Here is a 25,501-nt window from a genome sequence, read left to right as displayed (position 1 = left end):
AATAAATCCTTCTTGATCATAATGTATAATTTTAAAAAATTATTGTTGAACTTGGTTTGCTAATATTTTGTTGGGGATTTTTTACATCTATTTCATTGGTAACATTGGCCTGTAGTTTTCTTTTTTTGTAGTGTGTTTGGTTTTGCTATCAGGGTAATTCAGGCCTGTTGAATGAACTTGGAAGGGTTCCCTCCTCTTCGGTTTTTTGGAATAGTTTGAGAAGAATAGGTATTAAGTTACCTTTAAATGTTTCATAGAATTCCTCCGTGAAACTGTCCAGTCGTGGACTTTGGTTCGTTGGGAATTTTTGAATTACTGATTGAATTTCACTCACATAGTCAGTCTGTTCAGATTTTCTATTTCTCCTTAATTCAGTCTTGGAAGATTACATGTTTCTAAGAATTCATTTATTTCTCTAGGTTATCCAATTTGTTGATGTATAACTGTTTATAGTATTCCCTAATGATTGTATTTCTGTGATATCAGTTGTAATTTCTCTTTCCTTTCTAATTTTTTTAAATTGAGCCCTCTCTTTTTTTTTATGAGGCTGATTAAGCTTATTGGTTTTATTTTTCCAAAAAATTAGCTTAGTTTCATTTATCTTTTCAATTGTTTGTTTTTATCTCTATTTTATTTATTTATGCTCTGATGATTATTATTCCTTCCTTCTACTAACTTTGGGCTTCTTTATTCGTCTTTTTTAATTCCTCTAGGAGAAACTTAGGTTTATTTGAGATTTTTCTTGTTTCCTGAGATAGGCCTGCATTGCTCTTAACTTCCTTCTTACAACTTCTTTTTGCTATGTCCTATAGATTTTGAAACACCTTGTTTCTATTTGCATTTTTTCAAGGTATTTTTTTATTTCCTCATTGACCCATTGATTTTTTTAGGAGCATGTTGTTTAATCTTGTGTTTGTGTTTTTTTTCCAGTTTTCTTCCTGTAATTGATTTGAAGTTTCATACCATTGTGGTCAGAAAAAATGATTGATATGATTTCAATATTTAATTTATTGTGACTTGTTTTGTTGCCTAGCATGTGATCTGTCCTAGAGAATGTTCCATGTGTGTTTTAAAAAAATGCATTCTTTGCTCTTTTGGTATGGAATGTTTTGTAAATATCTATTAAATACATCTGGTTTAATGTATAATTTAATGCCACTGTTTCCTTTCTGTCTGGATGAACTATCCATTGATGTAAATGGGGTATTAAAGTCTCCTACTATTATTGTATTAATGTCAGTTTCTCCCTTTATGTCTCTTAATATTTGCTTTATATATTTAGGTGCTCCTATATTAGATGTATTTATTGTTTATGAATGTTATATCCTCTTCCTGGATTGACCCCCTTATCATTATATAATGCCATTTTTTGTCTTTTGTTATAGACTTTAAAGTCTGTTTCATCCAATATGAATACTAGTACCCCACCTTTCTTTCATTCATTTACAGAGTATTTTCCCTTTAATTTTCAGTCTCTGTGTGTTTTTAGCTCTCAAGTGAGTATTTTGTAGGTAGAATATAAGTGAGTCTTCTTTTTTTTTTTTTTTTGTTTGCATCTATGGCATGCAGAAGTTCCAGGGTCAGTAATTGAATCCACATCAGCAATGCCAGATCTTTAACCTGCTGCACCAAAAGGCCTTATTTTTTAATCCATTTAGCCACTCTAAGTCTTTTTGTTTGTTTTCTTGCACCTGCAGCATGTGAAATTTCCCAGGCCCAGGATTGAACCCAAGCAATAGCAGTGACTTCACCAAGTCCCCATTTTTAGACCACCAGGGAACTCCAGGCACCCTAAGTCTTTGATTGGGGCATTTATTCCATTTACATTTACAGTGATTATTGATAGGCACATATTTATTGTCATTTTGTCATTTGTTTTCTTGTTGTTTTTGTAGTTCTTTGCACTTTAGTTTCTTGCCTTGTGGTTTGATTTTCTCTAATGTTATGTTTGAGTTTTTTGTTTTTTGTGTATCTATTATAGGTCTTTGTTTTTTGGTTACTGTGAGATAGATGTGTGTATATGTGTGTGTGTGTATATATATATATTTGTTTGTTTTCAACTGACAATCGTTTCAGTTCAAACACATTCTAAAACTCTATATTTTTACTCCCCCACCATGATTTATGTTTTTCATGTTATATTTGACATATTTCCGTATATCCCCTAATTTTTCTTCTAATTATAGTTGATTTACAATTTTTGTCTTTTAACCTTTGTACTAGATTTTTTAATTGGTTGATCGACTACATTTACTATATATTTAACTTTACCAATGAGTTTTTTTTCCCTCTTATTCTTGTTATGGCCTTTTTTTTTTCACTTAAAGAAGACCCTTTCACATTTTTTGTAAGGTTGGTTTAGTGGTGATGAACCCTTTATCTTTTACTTATCTGGAAAACTTTATCTCTCCTTCAATTCTGAATGATAACCTTGCAGGGGGAATACCCTTTGTTTTAGGCTTTTTTCCTTTCAGCATTTTAAACACATCATGCTACTCTATTCTGTCCTTGCAAGTCTCTACTGAAAAACCAAATGATAGCCTTATGGGGATTCCCTTGTGTGTGACTCTTTGTTTTTCTCTTGCTACCTTTAGAATTCTTCCTTCTTTCTCTTGCTGCCTTCTTCCTCTTTGTTTTTCTCTTGCTGCCTTTAGAATTCTTCCTTCTTTCTCTTGCTGCCTTCTTCCTCTTTGTTTTTCTCTTGCTGCCTTTAGAATTCTTCATTCTTACTCTTGCTGCCTTTTCCCCTCCTCCTCCTTCCTCTCCTCCCTCACCTCCACCACCTCCCCCTCCACCTCCTCCCCTTCCTCCCCTCCTAACACTCTCTCTCCTCCCCCTCCCTTCCCCCTCCACTCTGCCACTCTCCTTCCCTTCCTCCTCCTCCTCCTGCTTCTTATTCTTCTTCCAACACATCTGTGGCAGGTGGAAGTTTCTGGGTCAGAGATCATACCTAGCCACAGCAGTGACAATGATGATTTCTTACCTGCTAGGCCACCAGGGAACTCCAATATTTTCTAATTCTTTGCTGAAGTTCTTGCTGCCTTCATTTATTCTTTTTCAAGTTCAGTGAGTATTTTATGACTATTGCTTTGAATTACTTATCAAGTAAATTATTTAATTTCTGTTTCATTGGGTTTTTTCTGGGTCTTATCATGTTCTACGGTTTTGAACATATTCTTGTTTTTTCATTTTGTTTGACTTTCTGTTTGTCTCTATGAAAATAAAGGAATTAGTCACCTTTTCTGGTCTGGAAGGCAAGTTCCTGTGCAGGAGCATCTCTATGGAACCTGTGTGTTTCTGGTGACTTTGGTAGGAGAGATTGATCTGAAGCAAGCATGAGCTAGAGCTTTATGTGAAGCACGCCAGGTCCATTGCCTCAGCGGGAATGGGATGGAGCTTAGGGGATGGGGGCTAGAGCTGGAGGCTGGCAAGGGGTAGGCTTCTCCCAAGTCCCACTGGTGGCTGCCACCTTGGTGGGGAAAGGGTGGACCCTGACTGGGGCCAGGGTGGGCTAGAGCAAGAGCCCAGTGCAAGCTGCCTTTTCTCCTGGGGTGTGCTGGTGGCCATCACCTTGGCAGGGAAGAGGACTGGAGTCAAAGGGGCTAGAGCTGGAACCTGGTGTGGGCTAGGGGGCATGCTGGGACTGACTTGGCAGGCCAGCCAGAGCACCAGGTACTTTTCAATCTGCTGCCTCTGTACTAGGATTGGGAGCAAGCAAGGCTGTGTGCATGCCCTTTAAAAGCAGTCTTGGTTTCCTACAGCATGCCAATAAGCCTCACTCAAAGCCAGCCAAGAAGGATTGCATCCCAGTGCTGGGACCTAAGGTGAGGTTTTGCCTCTCTCTCCTTAGGGATGGTTCCCTAGCTTGTGGTACCCTCCTCTTCTGAGTTGGCCACTGGTAGTGTGGGTGCCAACAGGATCACTTCTCTTCCTCTCCTCCAGTCTCAGTGTTCTTGTTGTTTTTATATACTCCATTGTAGAAGAGCTGTTCTGCTAATCTTCGGGTCCTTTCAGGGAGGATTTTTTGACACGTCCTCATAGTTTTGTTGTGTTTGTGGGAGGAGGAGAGCTCAGGCAGCCCATCATTGAGCCTTCCTTCTCTTTAGTTTTCTGTAATCCAAGCAGGCTGCCTTTCAAACACCTGTTGGCAATGATGGTGGCGGGGAAAGAAAACATAAACCAGCTCATTAAATGTATCTTAATCTTCTCCTGTTTAGTCCAGCTCATGTTCAGAAGGATAGTCATTTTGAAGTTCAGAGAGTAGCAGACATGTTTCTTTCCTTCAAAGATATGCCAGCCCCTTCTCCGAATCAGGGTGCAAGAGGGCCTATATAGTCTCAGGGCAAGGGTGGGGGGAAGGATTCTAGATCCAGTAACTATTCTTGGCCAGCTTCTCTATCCTGGTGGACGTGTACCTCATCTGTTCTCCAGGCATTGACCTTCTGCATATCTGCATTCATAACTCATGGTTTGTTCTCTCAGCATGGCCAAGGCCAGCTGACATACTCGCTCTTGCCCTCTGGGTCAGGTGGCAAAATCCTCTGGGTTTGCCCACTTGGCTTTCATTATCCTTCAAAATTCTCTGAGTGTCAGTTGTGTCCTTTATCAGGTCCCTGGAAGACCTATATACCCTACGTCCTGTGCCAAAGGGTCAGCTCACACACTGCTGTAATGATCCCAGGGGAAGCCTGCTAGCCTTTAACTCTCAGCTGCCTTTCATGTCCATCACGTGAGAATATGGGAACTTTTGAGAACTTTTCCTGATTTTCAGAAAACTGAAGTGCAAAGAGAAAATTATGCAAGCTGTCTTTGCATCTCTCTCTGCCTAAACACACAATATCCCGTTTTACTCTTTTTTCTAGAACTCCAAAAGGAAACAGGATAAGATCTTCCTCTGAGGGTTCCAGTTTCTTCTAATCCATCCTCACCTTTGGTCAATGCCTAGACCCTTGTTCTAGGCAGGGAGTCCTTCTTCCCTAGTACAAGAAGGCCCAGGGTCTAGCCTTAATGTAGTAAATGTAAATACTTTGAGGGGTATTAATAAAGATCATTTTTTGCCTTAAGTAATAGGTCAGGGAGTACACAGATAAGGCTAAACTTATGCAAGTGCTATATAATGACTGAACTATTTTGGAATACTGATTTATGTTAGGCTTCTCGTACTATAGCTAAGAAATAGAGGCTCAGAAAAATTTGTACAATGAATTAAGAGCAGTGCTGAAATCAGAACCCAGGGACATAGCCCTAAATTTTCTTTGTTACTACTGAGATTTTTTTCTCTATAGGCTATTAAACACCATTCTCTGGAAATGTGACTAACTCTACACACCAACATTGTTTTCGTTTCTAGAGAGCTTGAAACACGTCCACTTCTATATTTATTCTTATTTATGAAGAACTTTTTTTTTTTTTTTAGTTCTAGTGATGATTAGAAACATAGTTCGGTCAGTCACTGAAAGGGAGTCACATTTTTCCAGTGATTGTGTTGCAGCTCTGGGAACCTCCATCAAGTCTTTGAAGTACCTGTAGTGACTTTCCCACCTTGCAATAGTCTTCACTCCATAATCACTTTCTTTTCTGTTTTTCTTTTCTCTCCTTATAAGGAAACCAGTATATGTTATTCCAAAATAGACATCTTTGACCTGACATAAAAATTATTATCGTTTTAAAAATTAGCATCTGCAGAGGGGACCTCTGGTCTTCCTCCGCATTTTCCCCTGAAGACAAGATCAAACTCTCAGCTGGAAGATGTCCTCCCTATGCCAGAAGGAAAACAACATCCTTATTATCAAGGACAAGAAGTTGATTTGAGATAATTCTAATTTGAGAATTGTTCTGTTACGAACAATTCTTCTTGTCCTTTAAGCTCTCCGTAAGTGTAGTCACTTTTTCCCTACTATATATACATAGATATATGTGTGTGTATATATATATATATATATACATATATATATATGTATATATATATATAGAGAGAGAGACAGAGACAGAGACTGAAAGACAAAGGCAGAGACAGACACAAAAGAGAGACACAAGACAGAGAAGGAGAGTCAGAGAGACAGATATTTTAAGGATTTGGCTCATTGATTGTAGAGGGTGGAAATCTGCAAGGCAGGCCAGCAGGCTGGAGATGAAGGGAACAGTCGATGTTGCCATCTTGAATCTGAAGGCATGCGGGGAGTAAAATTCTTCCTCTGAGTATTTCAGTCTTTTCTGCATGATTCACACCTGCTACTGATAGCTGCTAATGCCTCTTTTGTGGCTGGTTGGCACCTTCCTGCCCAGTGTTCCCACCAGTGGGGACTCTTAATTTGCTACCTCCCTTAGGGGTCCATGGAGTGCAAGGACCCCTATGCTCTAGGCAGTAGAGTGAAGTAGGCTTGACTTTGTGCCAGTTTAACATGCATCTCACCTTATTATCTCGGTCCTGGAGCATCACCCTTTCCTGTGCTTCTCTTAGAGTCTTAGTAAGAACAGTACTCTATTTCTGCTGCATTCCTTCCTAGCCCACCTCCCATCCTTGAATCTATTCCTGGGAATTTGTCACTAAGCTGAGAGCCTTGCTGTCCTTCCAAAGTACCTCTCATCCCATGTAATAGCTGTGTGCCAAAAGAGCCTTCTTTTTCCCCAGACATTCTAGTCTGCCCATGACTCCCAATACCAGGCCCTTTCCCCCAAGGCTTATATTTAAGTTGTAATTCATTTTATTGTACCATTCCAATTTCACAAGTTAGAAAGCTGAAGCACAAGTAAAGGTACATACTTTCCTGAAGTCAGTCACATTAGGGTTCCAATCTAAGTCTCTCTGATTCCAGGGACCAGCTATACCTCACTGGCTGCAAAAGAGGCAAAAATTAAAAGACATAGTATCTCCCTCAAGGAAGAAGCACAGTCTGCAATCTATAGCTTGGATCTCTTGTATGTTCTGACAATAGACAGAGACTGATGGGATCAACAATGCGGCAGATTTCAGAGGTTCTGGTCCTGAGGAGGCATTTTTGCATGAGGAGGGCTACTACTATCTATTGGAAGAGCTGTTCGCAAACTGGGCTGTGTATTAAAATCTGCTATTAAAAGTATGGATCCTAGGAGTTCCTGTTGTGACTCAGTGGGTTAATGACCTGGAATTATCTCTGGGAAGATGCAGGTTCAATCCCTGGCCTTTCTCAGCGGAACAAAGATCTGGGGTTGCCACAAACTGTGGTGTAGGTCACAGATGCAGTTCACGTTCAGTGTTGCCATGGCTGTGGCATAGGCTGGTGGCTGCAGCTCTGATTCAACCTAAGACCTGGGAACTTCAATATGCCACAGGCGAGGCTATAAAAAGAAAAACAAAACAAAAAAACAGATCCAAGAACCTTACCCCAAACCTATCAAGTCAGAATCTCCAGATGAAGAACCAGGGAATCTTTATTTAAGACTCCTCGAGGGAATCTTAAGCAGCACTCCAAAGATGGCTACTGGGGACTCATCTTCTCAGAAACCATCAAAAAGGCAACTGCCTAAAGACCACTGACTTTGAGGAGGGGAGGGAGAGGATTTTTTTTTTTTCTTTTTAGGGCTGCACCCATGGCATATAGAGGTTCCCAGGCTAGGGGTCCAATCGGAGCTACAGCTGCCAGCCTACACCACAGCCACAGCAACATCAGATCTGAGCCGTGTTTGCAACCTACACCACAGCTCACGGCAATGCTGGATCCTTAACCCACTGAGCAAAGCCTGAATTGAACCTGCCAACTCATGGTTCCTAGTCGGATTCATTTCCACTGCACCACGATGGGAACCCTGAGGAGGGGAAAGAGAAGGAATTGAAGGAAAAGAAAATAGAGCCAGGAGTTGAGCAGAGGAGAAGGGGAAGAGGCTTAGAAACCAGACACCTGTGATGAAATAAAAGACTCCATCACGAAACACCTGCACTGAAAGGCGCACTGGGTGGACTGAGCCCCTGCCCAGACTCTGTGGCAGTTAGTGCTGGGAGCCCTGTGCTTGGGGACTTTTTTTTTTTTTTTTTAAAGGAGCAGCTGGTGGTTTCTATGGAGACAATTTCAACTTTGAACAATAGCCTGTGGTATTTTGAAGGATCTAAATTAGTGAGCAACAGGCATGTGTCCAGTGCTTCTAGCTGGATTAGTAAGCCATCCCGCTCAAGAATTCTTCCTCCAGCTGAACTGGGGGTGAGTCAGAGCGGTCAAAGCCAAGTAGAAGAGGTCTACTTTCTGATTTCAGCAGCAAGACACCTGGTAAGGCTGCCTTCATCTTGCTCTGTGTTTCTCCACCCGAGTGGGTAGCATATTTCTCCAAAGAACCAGCAATTACCACCTTAGGCGGTTTTTTGCTCAAACACAGATTTATGTGCAATGCATCAACCTTAACAAAAAATAGTTTAAAGACCATTTTGGAGACAAAATCACACTTGGCTTCAAAAGCCAGGGTCCAGTTTACGTGAACTAATGGAGCGATTGTTTCTTGACACAAGGAATTTTTCTTTGAGATTTTATTGCATGGAAGGAGGAAGACCTGTAGTGAATAAAGAAAAGCAAAGACTTCTAAAGGGAATGGAATTTCTGTTTCTTGAGTATTAGTGGTAATTTTAACCTCTGTGGGTAATTTTAATGTTTGCTGTCTTTATTCTTGTTTCCTTCTTTCTGATCAGTTGATGTGCTACCAGTTCTTGACTGCCTTTCCTCTAATAGGTCAAGGTCTCCCAAGGCATAGGCTTGATCCCCACCCTTCACCCTGGAACTCAGAAGGTCTGAAAGGGGCTCAGCCATGAGGCTTTCAACTCTAAGTCCCTATTAGGTCACTTCCATTTTACTGAGGGCTCCCCTCCAACCCTGAGAGGCTATGGTTACATGAGGCAGCTGAGTTCTTGCTTCTTGCTCTCTGGCTGCTTTGTAGCTTTGGTTTCATTAACAGTCTGTAGTATACAGAGTCCTGCCTTCTGCTGCAAAAAAAAGTGAGGAAGCCTGACATTTTTACTCCATTGGATTTTGAGGAGTCTCCCATCTTCAGCTTGTTTTCCTCTAAGAGTTTTATAGTATCTGGTCTTATTTAGATCTTTAATCCCTTTTGAATTTATTTTTGTGTATGGTGTTAGGAGGTGTTCTAATTTCATTCTTTTACATGTAGCTGTCCAGTTTTCCAAGCACCACTTATTTGAAGGGACTGTCCTTTCTCCATTGTATATTCTTGCCTCTTTTGTCATAGATTAGTTGACAGTAGGTGCATGGGTTTAATTCTGGGTTTTTGGTCCTGTTCCACTGATGTATATTTCTGTTTTTGTGCCAGTTCCATACTATTTAGATGACTGTAGCTTTGTAGTATAGTCTGACGTCAGGGAGCCTGATTCCTCTAGCTCCACTTTTCTTTCTCGGGATGGCTTTGGCTAGTCTAGGTCTTTTGTGCTTCCAAATAAAATTTAAAATATTTTGTTCTAGTCCTGTGAAAAATTCCATTGGTAATTTTATAGCGATAGCACTGAATCTGTAGATTGCCTTAGGTATTATTGTCATTTTGACAATTTTGATACTTCCAATCCAAGAGCATGGAATATCTTTCCATCTGCTTGTGTCATCTTTGATTTCTTTAATCAGCATCTTGTAGTTTTCAGAGTACAGTCTTTTGTCTCTTTAGGTAGGTTTATTCCTAGATATTTTGTTCTTTTTGATGCAATGGCAAATTGGATTGTTTCCCTAATTTCCCTTTCTGAACTTTCATGGTTAGTATACAGAAATGCAGTTGATTTCTCTGTGTTAATCTTGTATCTTGCATCTTTATCAAATTCACTGATGAACTCCATTTTCTGGTAGTGCCTTTAGGATTTTCTAGGTATAGTATGTCATATGCAAACAGTGGCAGTTTTACTTCTTCCTCTACAATTTGGATGCCTTTTATTTCTTTTTATTCTTTGATTGCTGTGGCTAGGACTTCTAAAACTGTGTTGAATAGTAATAGTGAGAGCAGACACACTTGTCTTGTTTCTGATCTTAACAGGAATTCTTTCAGCTTTTCACCATTGAGGATGATGTTAGATATGGGTTTGTCATATATGGCCTTTGTTAGGTTGTGCTATGTTCACTCCATGCCCACTTTCTGGAGGGTTTTGTTTTTTTTTTTTTAATCGGAAATGGATATTGAATTTTGTCAAAAGATTTTTCTGTATCTATTGAGAGAATAGAATGTTTGTTTGTTTGGTTTTGGTTTTGGGTTTGGGTTTTTTTGTGTGTGTCTTTTGTCCTTTTAGGGCCGCACCTGCAGCATATGGAGGTTCCCAGGCTAGGGATCTAATCAGAGCTACAGCTGCCAGCCTATGCCACAGCCACAGCAACACCAGACCAAGCTGCATCTGCGACCTACACCACAGCTCACGGCAATGCTGGATCCTTAACCCACTGATCGAGGCCAGGGATCAAACTCACAACTCATGGTTCCTAGTTGGATTTGTTCCATTGTGCCACGATGGGAACTCCAAGAGAATCAAATGGTTTTTATTCTTCAGTTTGTTAATGTGGTGTATCACACTGATTGATTTGAAGGTATTGAAAAATCCTTGCATCCCTGGGGTGAATCCCACTGATCATGGTGTATAATCCTTTTAATGTATTGCTGGATTCAGTTTGCTAGTGTTTTATACATGTTTGCATCTATGTTCATCAATGATATTGGCCTGTAATTTTCTTTTTTGTGGTATCTTTGGTTTTGGTATCAGAGTGATACCAGATTGTATCTGGTTTGGTACTCATAAAATGAGTTTGAGAGTGTTCCTTCCTCTGCGTTTTTTTTTTTGGAATATTTTCAGAAGGATAGGTGTTAGCTCTTCTCTAAAAGTTTAATAGAATTTGCCTTTGAAGCCATCTGGTCCTGCACTATTTATTTATTTATTTATTTTTAATTGTAATCAATTGTTACTTCCCCAATACATTTTTTTCCTACTGTATAGCATGGTGACCCAGTTACATATACATGTATACATTCTTTTTTCTCACATTTTCATGCTCCATCATAAGTGAATTGACGTAGCTCCCATGGGTCCTGCACCTTTTTAAATTGCATTTTCAATTTCAGTAATTATTGATTGATACATTCGTCTTTTCTATTTCTTCTTGGTTTAGTCTTGGAAGATTGTACTTTTCTAAGTATTTGTCCATTTTTTCTAGGTTGTGCATTTAATTGGCACATAGTTTCTTGTAGCAGTCTCTTATGTTCCTTTATATTTCTGTGATGTCCTTTGTAACTTCTCCTTTTTCATTTCTAATTTTATTGATATGCGTCCTCTCCCTTTTTTCTTGATGAGTCTGGCTAAGTTTTTTTTTCAATTACTCAAATAAATTTCTCACATCTGTAGTTGTATAATGATCATAACTATCCAATTTCACAGGATTTCCATCCCACAACCCAAGTACATCCCCCCCCCCCCCTCAACTGTCTCCTCTGGAGACCATAAGTTTTTCATTGTCTGTGAGTCAGCATCTGTTCTGCAAAGAAGTTCAGTCTGTCTTTTTTTTTTTTTTTTTTCAGATTCCACATGTCAGTGAAAGCATTTGATGTTGGTGTCTCATTGTATGGCTGACTTCACTTAGCATGATAATTTCTAGGTCCATCCATGTTGCTAAAAATGCCAGTATTTTGTTCATTTTAATGGCTGAGTAATATTCCATTGTGCGTATGCACAACAGCTTCTTGATCCACTCCTCTGTCAATGGACATTTAGGTTGCCCAGGAGTGGGATTGCTGGATCACATGGTAATTCTATGTGTAGTTTTCTGAGGAATCTCCATACTGCTTTCTGCAGTGGTTGCACCAATTTACAATCCCACCAACAGTGTAATAGGGTTCTTTTTCTCCACACCCTCTCCAGCACTTATTGTTTGTAGACTTTTTGATGATGGCCATTCTGGCTGGTGTAAGGTAGTACCTCAGAATGGTTTGATTTGCATTTCTCTAATAATGAGTGATGTTGAACACCTTTTCATGTGTTTTTTGGCCATCTGTATGTCTTCTTTGGAGAACTGTCTGTTTAGATCTTCTGCTCATTTTTGGATGGGGTTGTTTGTTTTTTTGGTATTGAGCTGCAGAAAGTGTTTATAAATTTTGGATATTAATCCCTTGTCAGCTGATTAGCTTGCAAAGATTTTCTCCCATTCTGTGGGTTGTCTTTTCATTTTGTTTAGAGTTTCCTTTGCTGTGCAGAGACTTTGAAGTTTTCTTGTTGATTTCCATTCATATAGCATTTTGGTAGGAAAAGATGCTTGATATGATTTCAATTTTCTTAAAGTTACTGAGGTTGGATTTGTAGCCCAGGATGTGCTCAATCTTAGAGAATGTTCCATGCGCACTTGAGAAGACTGTGTATTCTGCTGCTTTTGGATGGAATGTCCTATAAATATCTATACTACAAAGCAACAGTCATCAAAACTGTATGGTACTGGCACAAAGATAGAAATATAGATCAGTGGAACAAGATAGAAAGCCCAGAATTAAACCTATGCACCTACAGCCAACTAATCTATGACAAAGGAGGCAAAAATATACAATGGAGAAAAGACAGCCACTTATGGATATGGTGCTGGAGAGGGTGTGGAGAAAAAGGAACACTAATACACTGTTGGTGGGATTGTAAATTGGTGCAACCACTGTGGAAAACAGTATGGAGATACCTCAGAAAACTACACATAGAACTATCATGTGATCCAGCAATTCCACTCCTGGGCATCTATCCAGCGAAAACCATGACTCGCAAAGACACATGTACTCCAATGTTCATTGCAGCACAATTTGCAATAGCCAAGACATGGAAACAACCTAAATGTCCATTGACAGAGGAGTGGATCAAGAAGCTGTTGTGCATACGCACAATGGAATATTACTCAGCCATTAAAATGAACAAAATACTGGCATTTTTAGCAACATGGATGGACCTAGAAATTATCATGCTAAGTGAAGTCAGCCATACAATGAGACACCAACATCAAATGCTTTCACTGACATGTGGAATCTGAAAAAAAAAAAAAAAAAAGACAGACTGAACTTCTTTGCAGAACAGATGCTGACTCACAGACAATGAAAAACTTATGGTATCCGGAGGAGACAGTTGAGGGGGGTGGGGGGATGTGCTGGGGCTGTGGGATGGAAATCCTATAAAATTGGATTGTGATTATCATTGCACAACTATAAATGTAATAAATTCATTGAGTAATAATAAAAAACAATCAAACACATAAATCCAAAAGTGGGAGGGGGACTCTTGACAAGACAAAAGTGTGTGCTTGGGAAAGATGTGTAACTTTCCCTGACTAAACAAATACCAGGAATCATCCATAAAATCAGTAAAATCACAGCCCTTGCCTTCTGAATATGAAATTAAAAAGAAGTCATCTGTCAAAGTCTGATAAATCAAGGTGTGAAGATTTGTAGGAATCCAACCAAAGTTCAATACATTGCCTTTTCATAAATTGGTTTTAAGTCTAGCAAGAAAAAACTGCAAAAACCACAAACACATGGAAACTAAACAACATGCCACTAAACAACCAATGGATCACTGAAGAAATCAAAGAGGAAGTGAAAAAAAAATACCTAGAAGCAAATGACAACAAAGATATGACACTCCAAAACCTATGGGATGCAGCAAAAGCCGTTCTAAGAGGAAAGTTTATAGCAATACAAGCCCACCTCAGGAAACAAGAAAAAGCTCAAATAAACAAGCTAACTTTACATCTAAAGCAGCTCAAGAGAAAAGAACAGATGAGACCTAAAGTTAGTAGAAGGAAAGAAATCATAAAAATCAGAGCAGAAATCAATGAAATAGAAACGAAGAAAACCATAGAAAAGATCAATGAAATGAAAGTTGGTTCTTTGAAAAGATCCACAAAATTGATAAACCCTTAGCCAGACTTATCAAGCAAAAAAGAGAGAGGACTCAAATCAATAAAATTAGAAATGAAAAAGGAGAAGTAACAACGGACATCACAGAAATACAAAGGATCATAAGAGATACTATATGCAACTATACGCCAATAAAATGGAAAACCTAGAAGAAATGGACAAATTCTTAGAAAAGTATGATCTTCCAAGACTAAACCAGGATGAAATAGAAAAGATGAATGGACCAATCACAAGAACTGAAATTGAAACTGTGATTAAAAAACTTCCAACAAACAAAAGTCCAGGACCAGATGGCTTCACAGGCAAATTCTATCAAACATTTAGAGAACAGCTAACACCTATCCTTCTGAAACTATTCCAAAAAATTGCAGAGGAGGGGACATTCCCAAACTCATTCTATGAGGCCACCATCACCTTGTTACCAAAACCAGACAAAGATACCACAAAAAAAGAAAACTACAGGCCAATTTCACTGATGAACATTGATGTAAAACTCCTCAACCAGGTACTAGAAAACCAAATAATCCAACAATACATTAAAAGATTTGTACATCATGATCAAGTGGGATTTATCCTAGGGATGCAAGTGTTCCTAAATATCTGCAAATCCATCAGTGTGATACACCACTTTAACAAACTGAAGAATAAAAACCATAGGATCCTCTCAATAGACGTGGAAAAAGCCTTTGACAAAATCCAACACCCATTTCTGATAAAAACCCTTCAGAGAGTGGGCATAGAGGGAACCTACCTCAACCTAATAAAGGCCATATATGACAAACCCACAGCTAACATCCTTCTCAATGGTGAAAACCTGAAAGAATTCCCACTAAGACCAGGAACAAGACAAGGATTTCCGCTCTCGCCACAACTCTTCAACATAGTTTTGGAAGTCCTCACCACGGCAATCAGAGAAGTAAAAGAAATAACAGGAATCCAAATTGGAATGGAAGAAAGAAGTAAAACTATCAATATTTGCAGATGACATAGTATACCTAGAGAAACCTAAAGACTCTACCAGAAAACTGTTAAAGCTCATCAGTAAATTTGGTAAAGTCGCAGGATACAAAATTAAAAACACAGAAATTGACTGCATTTCTATACACTAACAATGAAAGAGCAGAAAAAGAAATTAGGGAGCAATCCCATTTACCATCACACCCAAAAGAATAAAATACCTAGGAGTAAACCTACCTAAAGAGACAAAAGACCTGTACACTGAAAACTATAAGCCACTGATGAAAGAAATCAAAAATGACACAAATAGACGGAAAGATATACCATGCTCATGGATTGGAAGAGTTAATATTATCAAAATGACTATACTACTCAAGGCAATCTACAGATTCAATGCAATCCCTATCAAATTACCAAGGACATTTTGCACAGAACTTGAACAAAATACTTTAAAGTTTGTTTAGAAGCACAACAGTCCCAGAATAGCCAAAGACAACCTGAAAAAGAAAAATGGAGCTAGAGGAATCAGGCTCCCTAACTTCAGACTATGTGTTTGTTTATGTCAAACCCACATCATCTTCTTGGGAGAATGTCTGCTTCTTAATGGAAGTTTCACCATAATCTCTTGCATGTGCCTTGATGTAAAAGGCAAATATTTAGACATAGAACACTAAAGACCATTACTGCAAATTTATGACATGTCAAAATCAATAAATTAACACATTTACTAGGATATCCAGGAAAATTAGGAGACAAAACAGTAAGCATAGTCAGCTAAGTACCAAGACCTCAAAACAAAATTCTAGCTCTAGGAGTTCTTTCTATGGATCAATGGGATAAAGATCCAACATTGTCTCTGTGAGGATGTGGGTTTGATATTCGACCTTGCTCAGTGAAGGACCTGGCCTTGACTCAAGCTGTGGAAGAGGCTGCATCTATAGCTCTTATTTGACTCCTGGACAAGGAACTTTAACATGCTGTAGGGGCAGACATAAAAAGAGAAAAACAAAGGAAAAATTCTAGCTCTACGACAATAGATTCCTTTTAAAGACTGAAGTCTTCTCAAATCTATCTTCTGGCCTCTCTCTTTCCCATGAGGCTTATCTATATAGCTTTCCTTCCTCAGGAGCTTCTCAGGATAGGAAAAAACCACATTTCTCTCTGTCTCTGTCTGTCTTTCCTCAGACTCCCACACTCTACCCAACACTGGCTTTCTGTGATTATCTGGATACAGCTTCTGAATTTTATGGATTCAGCCATGTACAAAAAGTTTGGGGCCAGGACTAGGCAAGGGAGAGGCCCCGAGGGTACAAAATGTCAGGACTTCAGGGACTTGGCCATGCCAGTGAATTTTGCAACCTAGGTGCCTTCTTGCCTCACCTTTAGCCTAAATCCTAATAGTGTGACTGGTGATCTCTGGGTTCCCATTCTGCCTTGGCAAGGGGGAGAGCATCCCTGGCCCATCCTGCATTAGGTATTCTGCCCAAATCCAGGATGGAGGTCACATGGTCTAAACATAGCTGCTGAGCGTCCAGTTCTGGGTTTTACGGGGCAATTCTCAGATAAAGAGGAGCTATGACTTGGATAGAAGCCCTAATAGTTTATGTTACAAAAGCACTATGTGTACATAGAGTATTTCAATGACATTTTTGGTGCTATTTTTTTCTGCCTCTGTTATGAATCTCATAACTCAGAAACATGTACATTGCATAATTCACTGTTTGAGTAGCAACAGGATCCCTAAAGTTTTAACACATTGTTGGTGCCCTTGAGGAGTCTGAGGTCCAGTTGGGAGGATAAGACCACATGTGGGATGCATGCTGGAGGTCGGTTTTGTGGATGAATTGAAATTAATTCAGGGAGTTTCCGTCGTGGCGCAGTGGTTAACGAACCCGACTAGGAACCATGAGGTTGCGGGTTCGATCCCTGCCCTTGCTCAGTGGGTTGACGATCCGGCGTTGCCGTGAGCTGTGGTGTAGGTCGCAGACACAGCTCTGATCCTGCATTGCTGTGGCTCTGGCATAGGCTGGCAGCTACAACTCCGATTGGACCCCTAGCCTGGGAACCTCCATATGCCGCGGGAGCGGCCCAAGAAATGGCAAAAAAAAAAAAAAAAAAAGAAATTAATTCAGTTTGGAAATAAAACAATGTATTGAGTCCATACATGATATGGACATTTTGAGAAGAAGAGTTGGGAAAGGATTTGTGGAATAGGGCAATCAAGTCTCCCTTCTAAATGATCTCTCTTCTTGGGAAGACAGAAAAGAAGATAACAGAGGCTTATAGGAAGGACCAGATCAGAAGATATCAAGGAAGCACTGAAATGTCCCATGAGATGCTGTTACCCATATTATGTGCCCCATCTCCCTAGCACAAAGGAGTGACATAGGAAGGTGGAACTGATGCCAGTTGGTCTGCCAAGAACTCTGTTGGTATTGAGGGAAAACATTCACTTCAAAATTAGTCAAAATCATTCCATTGACCTTGAGTTTAGCTTTACATGAAATGGTTAGTAATGCTGGTTTTTGATGAGGGACCAAGTGGGAAGGTGTGGTGTCCTTTGCATAAAATCACTTTTTGAAAGGAAGCACAAAATGCACTTACCCTTGACCCTCTCTTTCTTCCAGTGGCCCCCTTTCAACAGTGAAGAACTGCACATCAAGCCTCTCTTCTGCCTGTGCATTGCCAGGGCCAGTTTATTTTCTTTGGAATCTTTTCTGCGCACAAATCTAAACCCTAAAGCCTTTGTTTTGCCTTCTCTATAAAATAAAATCAGGGATCCCCTAGAGAATCAAGCTTCATGATGGGGTACCTATTGCTACAATTTGTGTGAAGATATTACTGAAACAAATGATGTGTACCTATGTCAAAGTCTCATATAAGAAATTTCTTTTGGCAAAAAGATGAAAAGGCTGCACTTTTTCCTTTCCCTTGAAAAAAACCGGTAGCGTTTTCTATGAGAAGGATTACAATAATAGAACTGACAGATTGCCTTTTTCCCTTTGGCTGTCACTTATTTATTATCTCTTGATTATAGTTCCTATTTTCCCAGATCCTATTTTATTTTTATTTTATTATGTCTCTGTTATTTGTAAATACATTCAAAACCATTGCGGAATGTGGTCTAGAAGAAGGGAGGGAAAGAAACAAGGGAAGGAGGGAGGAAGGAGTTAGAGGATACACCTAACTTTGCTCATTAATGAGCCACGAATGAAGAAGCTGATAATACATATATTATAGTCTATTTACTACAAACAACTATTAACCTTATCATTCCATTGGAAAACTACAAAAGCAGGTTAAGAAGATTTATTTTTCCTTAAAAAGAACAAGTAATGGGAATTTTGAAAAGAGCTGGTGGTTGGTCTTAAAATGGCAGGGAGAGCTTGGAAACCAAAAGGAGAGGAAAAAAGGAAAGAAACAACACGCTAACATTTTGCTTATTTATATAGGCAAGAAAGGTGAAAAGCAGCACTGAGTCTTCCTATAAACCCTTAATCCTGCATTACCTGCTTGGATCCTAACAAACACCTGTGAAATAGGTCACATGGGAAAGATCTCAAGTGCAGAACTGAAGCTCAACTTACTCAGAACCACAAAACTAACATTTATCACAGTGTCGCCATGGATAAGATAGGAGGGGGCTGTGGTGTCAGACCTAGCTTGAATTTCCAGTTCTACTATTAATTATTTACAAGACTTGGAGCACACCACTTAGCCTGTTTCCTCATACATGAAATGAGAATAATGAGCACTCTCTGCCCACCTTATTTCCCCTCCTCTAAATATCTTGTGTATTTTGCACTAGTTCCCAGAAGTCTACCTTGGCCAGACCTAATTTAAGCCTCGCCTGGGTCTCTTCCTTGGAATCTGTCTCCAACACAGAGTCTCCTCTCCACTGCAGGGCAGGAAATTCTGCTTGGTCTCTTTGCAGGTTGCCAATGTTCCAGCTGACAGCCACCCCAGCAAGTGCCCTTGCAGATGAGCCAGTGCACATCCGAGTGATGGGCCTGGCCCCACTGCAGGTGGTGACCCTCATGGCATCGCTGAAGGATGAGAAGGGGAATCTGTTCCAGTCCAGAGCCTTCTACAGGGCTAATGAGGCTGGTGAGCTGGACCTGGAGCAGGATCCTGCCTTGGGAGGTGACTTTGTGGGGGTCCATCCGATGGGCCTCTTCTGGTCTCTGAAGCCTGAGAAGCCTTTTGGGAGGCTGCTTAAGCTGGAGGTGATGAACAGCCCCTTTTCAATCACCCTGGATCTATATGACTCAGTTTATTTGCAAAAGTCGGGTGTGGTTCAGCCCAGGCCAGCCTGGAGGTGCAACGCTGGTTCTCCAGCCCTGGGGTGCAGCGGCTGATGATCCGAGAAGGGCGGGTGCGAGGAGCCCTTTTCCTGCCTCCAGGTGAGACTAAACTTGGTGATATGGATAACATTGTGATGGAAAGAAAACACAAAAAAGGGCATCAAATGTTGGAGAATTAGTATTTCCCATATATATTTTTTTGGCCAAGTGGCCAAAATACTGTCTTTTTGTATGTATGATTGTTTGTTTTGGCTTTTTAGGGCCACAGCCTCAACACATGGATGTTCCCAGCAGGGGTCAAATCAGAGCTGTAGCTGTCAGCATACACCACAGCCATAGCAATGCCAGATCAGAGCCCAGTCTGCAACATACACTGCAGCTGAGGGCAACAACTGATCCTTAACTCACTGATAGAGGCCAGAGGTTGAACCCATTCCCTCATGCATATTAGTGGAGTTTGTTACTACTGAGCCACAAGGTAAATTCCAAAAAATATTGTGTTTTCAACTAGCAAGATTATCGAGGCACTATTATGCAATATTAGGTGCTTTTTGGAAAACTAGTTCCCATCCCCAAATGGTAGTCAGTACATGCATTTGAAAGACATTTTATGAGCAGTAAATATGATTCCTTTAAATACTGCAAGTTAAAAATGTTTTCTGACAGAATTCCCTAAATACATGGATCGAGTTCGAGTTTTCAACATGATGGCAGGTGAGCAAGCCAGCAAGTTGCGTTTAGAGAGATCTTTGAAAAAAAGAAATCCACCAAAAAACTTGTATTTCTGAACAAAGAGATAACAAAGTAACCTGAACAAAGTCACACAGTAATTTTCTACTTTTCTTCTTAAACATAAAATATTCCACTGAGGAATATCTTCCTCCCAGGTGGATTTTTTCTTTTTTTTCTGGTTCTGCCAAAGCTTATATGGAAGTCAGAATTCCTTTAACCAAGTGAGATCCAGTAAGATTTTAAAAGTAACATGCCATTTTGTTGTGTGTGTAAAGATGGAATTCATTCTGCTCAGCCTGAACTTTCACTGCTTCCTACTTGACCCTCCTGTTACTCTTTCTGATCCCATTCTCTTCTATCTTTGTTCTCTTAGGGGAAGGCCCTTTCCCAGGAATCATCGACTTGTTTGGGGGTATCGGGGGTCTACTTGAATATCGAGCTGGTCTTTTGGCTGCTCATGGCTTTGCAGTGCTGGCCTTAGCATATTTTGCCTATGACGACCTGCCCAACCAGCTGCAGGAGGTGGACCTGGACTATTTTGAGGAAGCTGCCAACTTGCTACTGGCTCATCCCAAGGTACCTAAAATACTTTCCCGTTTACCTGGCAATATTACAGAAAAAAAATCTCGAATACCTGTTCTGGCTATTGCAGCAGTCTCTTTACACTTGGAGATAGTGATATCTCCTTGTAGGATTGTTGGGTTGATGAGGATCAGCTTAGCGCTTACAGGCACACAGAAGACAATAAATGGTGGGTGTATTAGGATGCCATTCATTTTCTAGTTGAAGAATGTCCAAACATCAAGTATTTCTTGAGGTTCAACCCGACATGGTAAAACAATCATAGCACCTAACGTTTATGAGGTGACTCTTAGGTTAGCCTCTATGCTAACTGCTTCACATGCCCCATCTCATTTAATGCTCACACTCACCTTGTGAAGGAAGTACTCTTGACATGGTCCTCACTTTGCAGGTGAGAAGGCATCCTCACCTCACTTAAGTAAGTGACGGAGCCCTTCTGGCCATGTCTTTGCTCCTGACCACTAAGTCGTCCTGACTCCATGACTGGTACATGCTCATCCTGGAGAGCCTTGAGTCTTCTCAAGAAGAGATAGGATGCATTTCCTATTGGAGCATCACCAGGATCCCCATCGTCAGTGGTAGCATCATTATCAAGTGTATGTGTGATTTTTCTGAGTATATTTAAAGGACTGCCTAGAATTAAATCCCGGATAAAATGCTTTCGAGTTAATTTTTTATTTTCGTGCAACTTAAATGTAACTATTTGTGACATTTTCTGAGGGGAAAGGGCGAGTGCCAAAATTCAGTTTGTATTTAGGTTCAGCAGGACAGGTCCACCTCCCACCCTTGATACTGTTGTCAACTTGAGTGAGAATTAAACTTGCTGAATCTCCATTTTCCTGTTGGAAGGACTGAGCTAGTATGTGTAAAGCACCTAGAGGGCCTAGCATATAGCAAACTCTCAGTAAATCCACCTCGTCACCTGTGCCCAGCTGGTTCCTTCCTTCTCCCTTTCCCCACACCCTCAACCCATCTCAAAGGGTTTTAGGTTCTTTCTTTGTACATCACACCCTCCTCATCCTCCCTGCCATTGTTTTAGTCTGGTCCCTCATCATCAATACCAGTGAAGGGGAAAGAGTGCATTAATTAATTTCCTGTCTCCAGGTGTAGCCCCCTCACCCCCACTCCCTGATCCATTCCTCACATGGATGGTTCCCAAACATGGGTGCACACGGGGTATTTTATAGTATCAGATTGGGGGTATTTTATAGTATCAGATTCTTGGCCCCACTTATACCTATTGAAGTAGAGCTCAAAAATATTGGATCTCAGAATGATCACTTTTGAAAATTTATGTTTTTTTTTTTTTCTGATGAAGGAAATGTACTGGGGTTACAGTTATGAGCCAGATAAACATGGGTTGCTAGGTATTTGCTGCTGTTTGTCCAGAATTCCCTTCCCCCTCTCATTGGTCATAGGCTTCCTCCTTTCCCTCTGCTTCCACAGCCTACTATAAAGTAAGGAGTCCCTCCTGTGACCTACTGCTTTTGCTATTGGACTGGGCAGTGCAATGCAATCATTTATGGAATCCAAGTCTTTTATCTTTATACTCGCAGTGCTTACAGGAGTAGCCCTTGGATCCTTTGTAGCTATAAAATGCTAGTTAAATATGAATTCCACTTACCCGACATTAGAAAGAAAGCAGGGCACTTCTTTCCCTAGCTGGAGAGAAGAATCTGATGCTTCAGAAAGCTTACCTGCCTCTGCTCCCGTGATATTGAATGTTGCTGGTGCATTTAGACATCTTTTGGCCTTATAGAACACTGTTTTTGATGAAGAGTTTTTATTTCTATGGTTTCGCTTGGTCTTCATTTTGTTCCTGCAAGGTAGGTAATATTACCACCCCTTAAGACAATAAGGCTCCAGGAGAGTTACTAGGTAGTGTTCTCTGTGTGTCACTGAAGCTGGAAACCCTAGTGCCAGGATCCTCACCCCCACCCAACATGTTCTGACTCTTCTCATCATAATGCTGTATTGGTCTTATAGGAGCTTATAGGACAGCTCCTTCTCAGAGTCTGGCTTGTAATAGGTTCCCTTTATTTTGTTCTTTAGATCCAAAAGCCAGGAATTGGAGTGATCTCTGTGAGCAAAGGTGCAGAGATTGGGCTGGCCATGGCCTGCTACCTGAAGCAGGTGGTAGCCACTGTCTGCATCAATGGGAGCAATGCCGCCTTTGAATTTCCACTCAGGTACCGGGATCTGGTTTTAACACCCATTCCCTCATTTCCGGAACGCATGGAAGTCAATGCCTCGGGGGCTGTGCGCCTTCGCCATTACAAGGGGGATCCCCGAGATGAATCGAATCAACAGAGTGTCTTTCCTGTTGAAAAATCCAAGGGCCCGATCCTCTTCATTATAGGGGGGGATGATGAATGCTTCAATAGCAGAGACTATGCTGAGCAGGCCCTGAACCAGCTCCAAAGTCATGGGAGAAGCGATGGAAGGATGCTGCTCTACCCTGGGGCAGGCCACCTCATAGAGCCGCCCTATTGGCCCATGTGTTATGGGTCCTGGACCCGTGGTCTTTTCCGTCCCCTGCTCTGGGGAGGGGACCCTGTTCTCCATGAGGCAGCCCAAGAGCAAGCCTGGAGAGAGATCCTGAAATTCTTCAGGCAAAACCTTGTTGGAAGCAGAAGCAAATTTTGAATAAGGGGGATGAAATGGTGAGGAGACAAAAAAAAAGTGGGTAAGATATGGATGTCAATGGAAGAGGAGGCCATCCTGATATTTCCAGACTTACAGTCGTCTTGAGCCAACTGAAAGAGATTGGGCCAAATCAAACTACCAAGTGCATCTGAAATATACCTGACCAAATTTTATGTGAACTTTTGTAAATTGAATCTCGTTTATATACACCAGGATACATTGTTATATCAAAATTGTGATATCCTTACCAATTTAATAACCTTTTATATCTCAGTTAGGGCAACCTCGGATACAGATATTGCCAATCCAGATGAATTTCCTTGAACTTGCACAAGTTACTTGTGAAATCATTTCTGTTTAAGCTATTTTGAGTTGAATTTGACATTTGATATGAAAAGTTCTAATACTACTATCAAGTGTAATCCTTGCTATAGATTCTAGGGGACACTTTAATTTTTTAGTGATGCTTTTTATTCGTAAAACTTATTTTTTTTTATGATTTTAATCAGGAGTGAAAGTAAGTGCCTTTGTAGCACTTGTTGAAATTAAATGCATTAAGTTTAAAACAGAACAGTGCCTGGCACATAGAAATTTCTATACCAGAGTTAGTTATCAGTATTTTCATAATGTTTTTCTCCTCCAATATCTGAATGTAGTGAATTACATTCATTAATGGACTAATTTTGCTCATTCATCTAATTCTATTAGATCAATTTCTCATATTGACTAATTCTGGTTTTAAAATTTCTTTTGGAGCCAACCTAGTCATTTATATTTGCTCAAAGTTTCACCACTATTTTCTGGCCTGTATTTTTCTCTTAGAATTTTTCACATATTCCCTGTTATTTGTTTGCATATTCTTTTTTTCCTTTTAGTCTGACTTGCCAAATATTTGTCTGTTTTATTGATCTTTTCCTAGAACAGCGTTTGTGTTGTTTATTGGTCAAATCTAATTTTTCCTGATTCATCAATTTCTGTTTCTCTTAAATAAACTCATTCTTCTGCTGTTATTTTGTTTTTCTAGCTCCTAGAGATGCAGTGTTCTCATTTTGTTAATGTCTAACTAGACATTTACTTTTTATTTTTTACCCTCTTAAACCCAAGAGTAATTTTACCAAAGTACAAAATCTCATCCTCTAGATAATATGCTAGTGATAAGGTACCTCACTTTGCAATGGAGGGGTCAGATTTTCACTATCTGAACCTACTGATCAAACTTAGCACCTCTAAAAATCATCTACTTGACATAATAGCTTTCATGACCAGATGTAATATGGAGTGCCCAGCACTACTTAGACCTATGTCTAACAACACTGTTAAACTTGATAACAATCAAGCCATTAAATCAAAATTCTTACTAATGTTATGGCTAGTGAACAGTTAAATGCTTCTACAAGGAGACAGTCAAACATAGATTGTCAGTCATTTTATGAGCTGGTCTCTTCACAAGTTGATTACAATATGGCCTTGTATCTTTTCTCAAGTTAATTGCAGGAAAAAAATTGGAATTTTTCACTTTGGGGGATTTTATTTTTTCTTTTTGAATTGGAGAGAGCTGGAGGGCTCTTCAAAATAGAAAGGAACTTAAGAGGTATATCAACCAAATGCTATGTATGGGTGTTGTTTGAACAAGGTAAAAAGGGATAATTAAAGGGATAATTAAAGAAATTAAGGGATACTAAGAAATTATCGTGTTATGTGTCAAAAGGACATTGAGGTTATATAAAAAAGTAATTTTTTAGAGATGTATACTGGAATATTTAGAGGTGAAGGTTTAAAATATCTGGGAAACGTCTTAAAATACTACAGGAATATGGCAAATCTGAAAACTTATTACATCCAGATGATGGGTATAATAAAGTTTGTTTTCTGTTTTTATGAATGCTTGCAATTTTTCATAATGAAAAGTTAAAAAAAATAAGAGATAGAATCAAAATATTTACTTTTCTGCCCAACAGACTAGAACTTGAGCATATATTACATCTTTTTCTACATAACACACCCATTAATATCAGAATAATATTTTATAATAAATAACTTTAAACATAACTATACCTTGATAGTTTCTTAGTTCCTCCCTGTTTCTTATGCCTTCTAAAACCTTTTTATTTTATTGAAGTATAGTTGATTTACAATATCGTGTTAATTTCTGCTGTACAACAAAGTGATTTGGTTATACATACGTATATATTCTTTTTCATTATGGCTTATCCTAGGAAGTGAATATAGTTCCCTGTGCTATGCAGTAGGACCTTGCATATGTAAGTTTGCATATGCTAATCTTAAACTCCCAGTCCATCCCTCCCCCATCTTTTGTCTTTTTAATTATTGGCCTTATTAACAATTTTTGGCCATTTTTACTAAGTACAAATTCAAGTAATTATTTCATCTATATTTAT

The 25,501-nt window shown here is 39.7% G+C and overlaps 1 protein-coding gene across 1 annotated transcript; it reads left to right on the top strand.

The window, feature by feature from the left end:
* Positions 18,566–24,982, top strand: LOC110255172 (acyl-coenzyme A amino acid N-acyltransferase 2-like). The gene is given in 4 exon segments (XM_021066831.1): positions 18,566–19,133; positions 19,136–19,241; positions 20,248–20,450; positions 22,509–24,982. Coding segments are annotated over 4 exon segments (1,257 nt in total). The 5' UTR covers positions 18,566–18,779; the 3' UTR covers positions 23,103–24,982.

Source organism: Sus scrofa, chromosome 1 (assembly GCF_000003025.6).
Source record: "Sus scrofa isolate TJ Tabasco breed Duroc chromosome 1, Sscrofa11.1, whole genome shotgun sequence".
Lineage (NCBI taxonomy): Eukaryota > Metazoa > Chordata > Mammalia > Artiodactyla > Suidae > Sus > Sus scrofa.
This window is presented reverse-complemented; position numbering and strand designations above follow the sequence as displayed.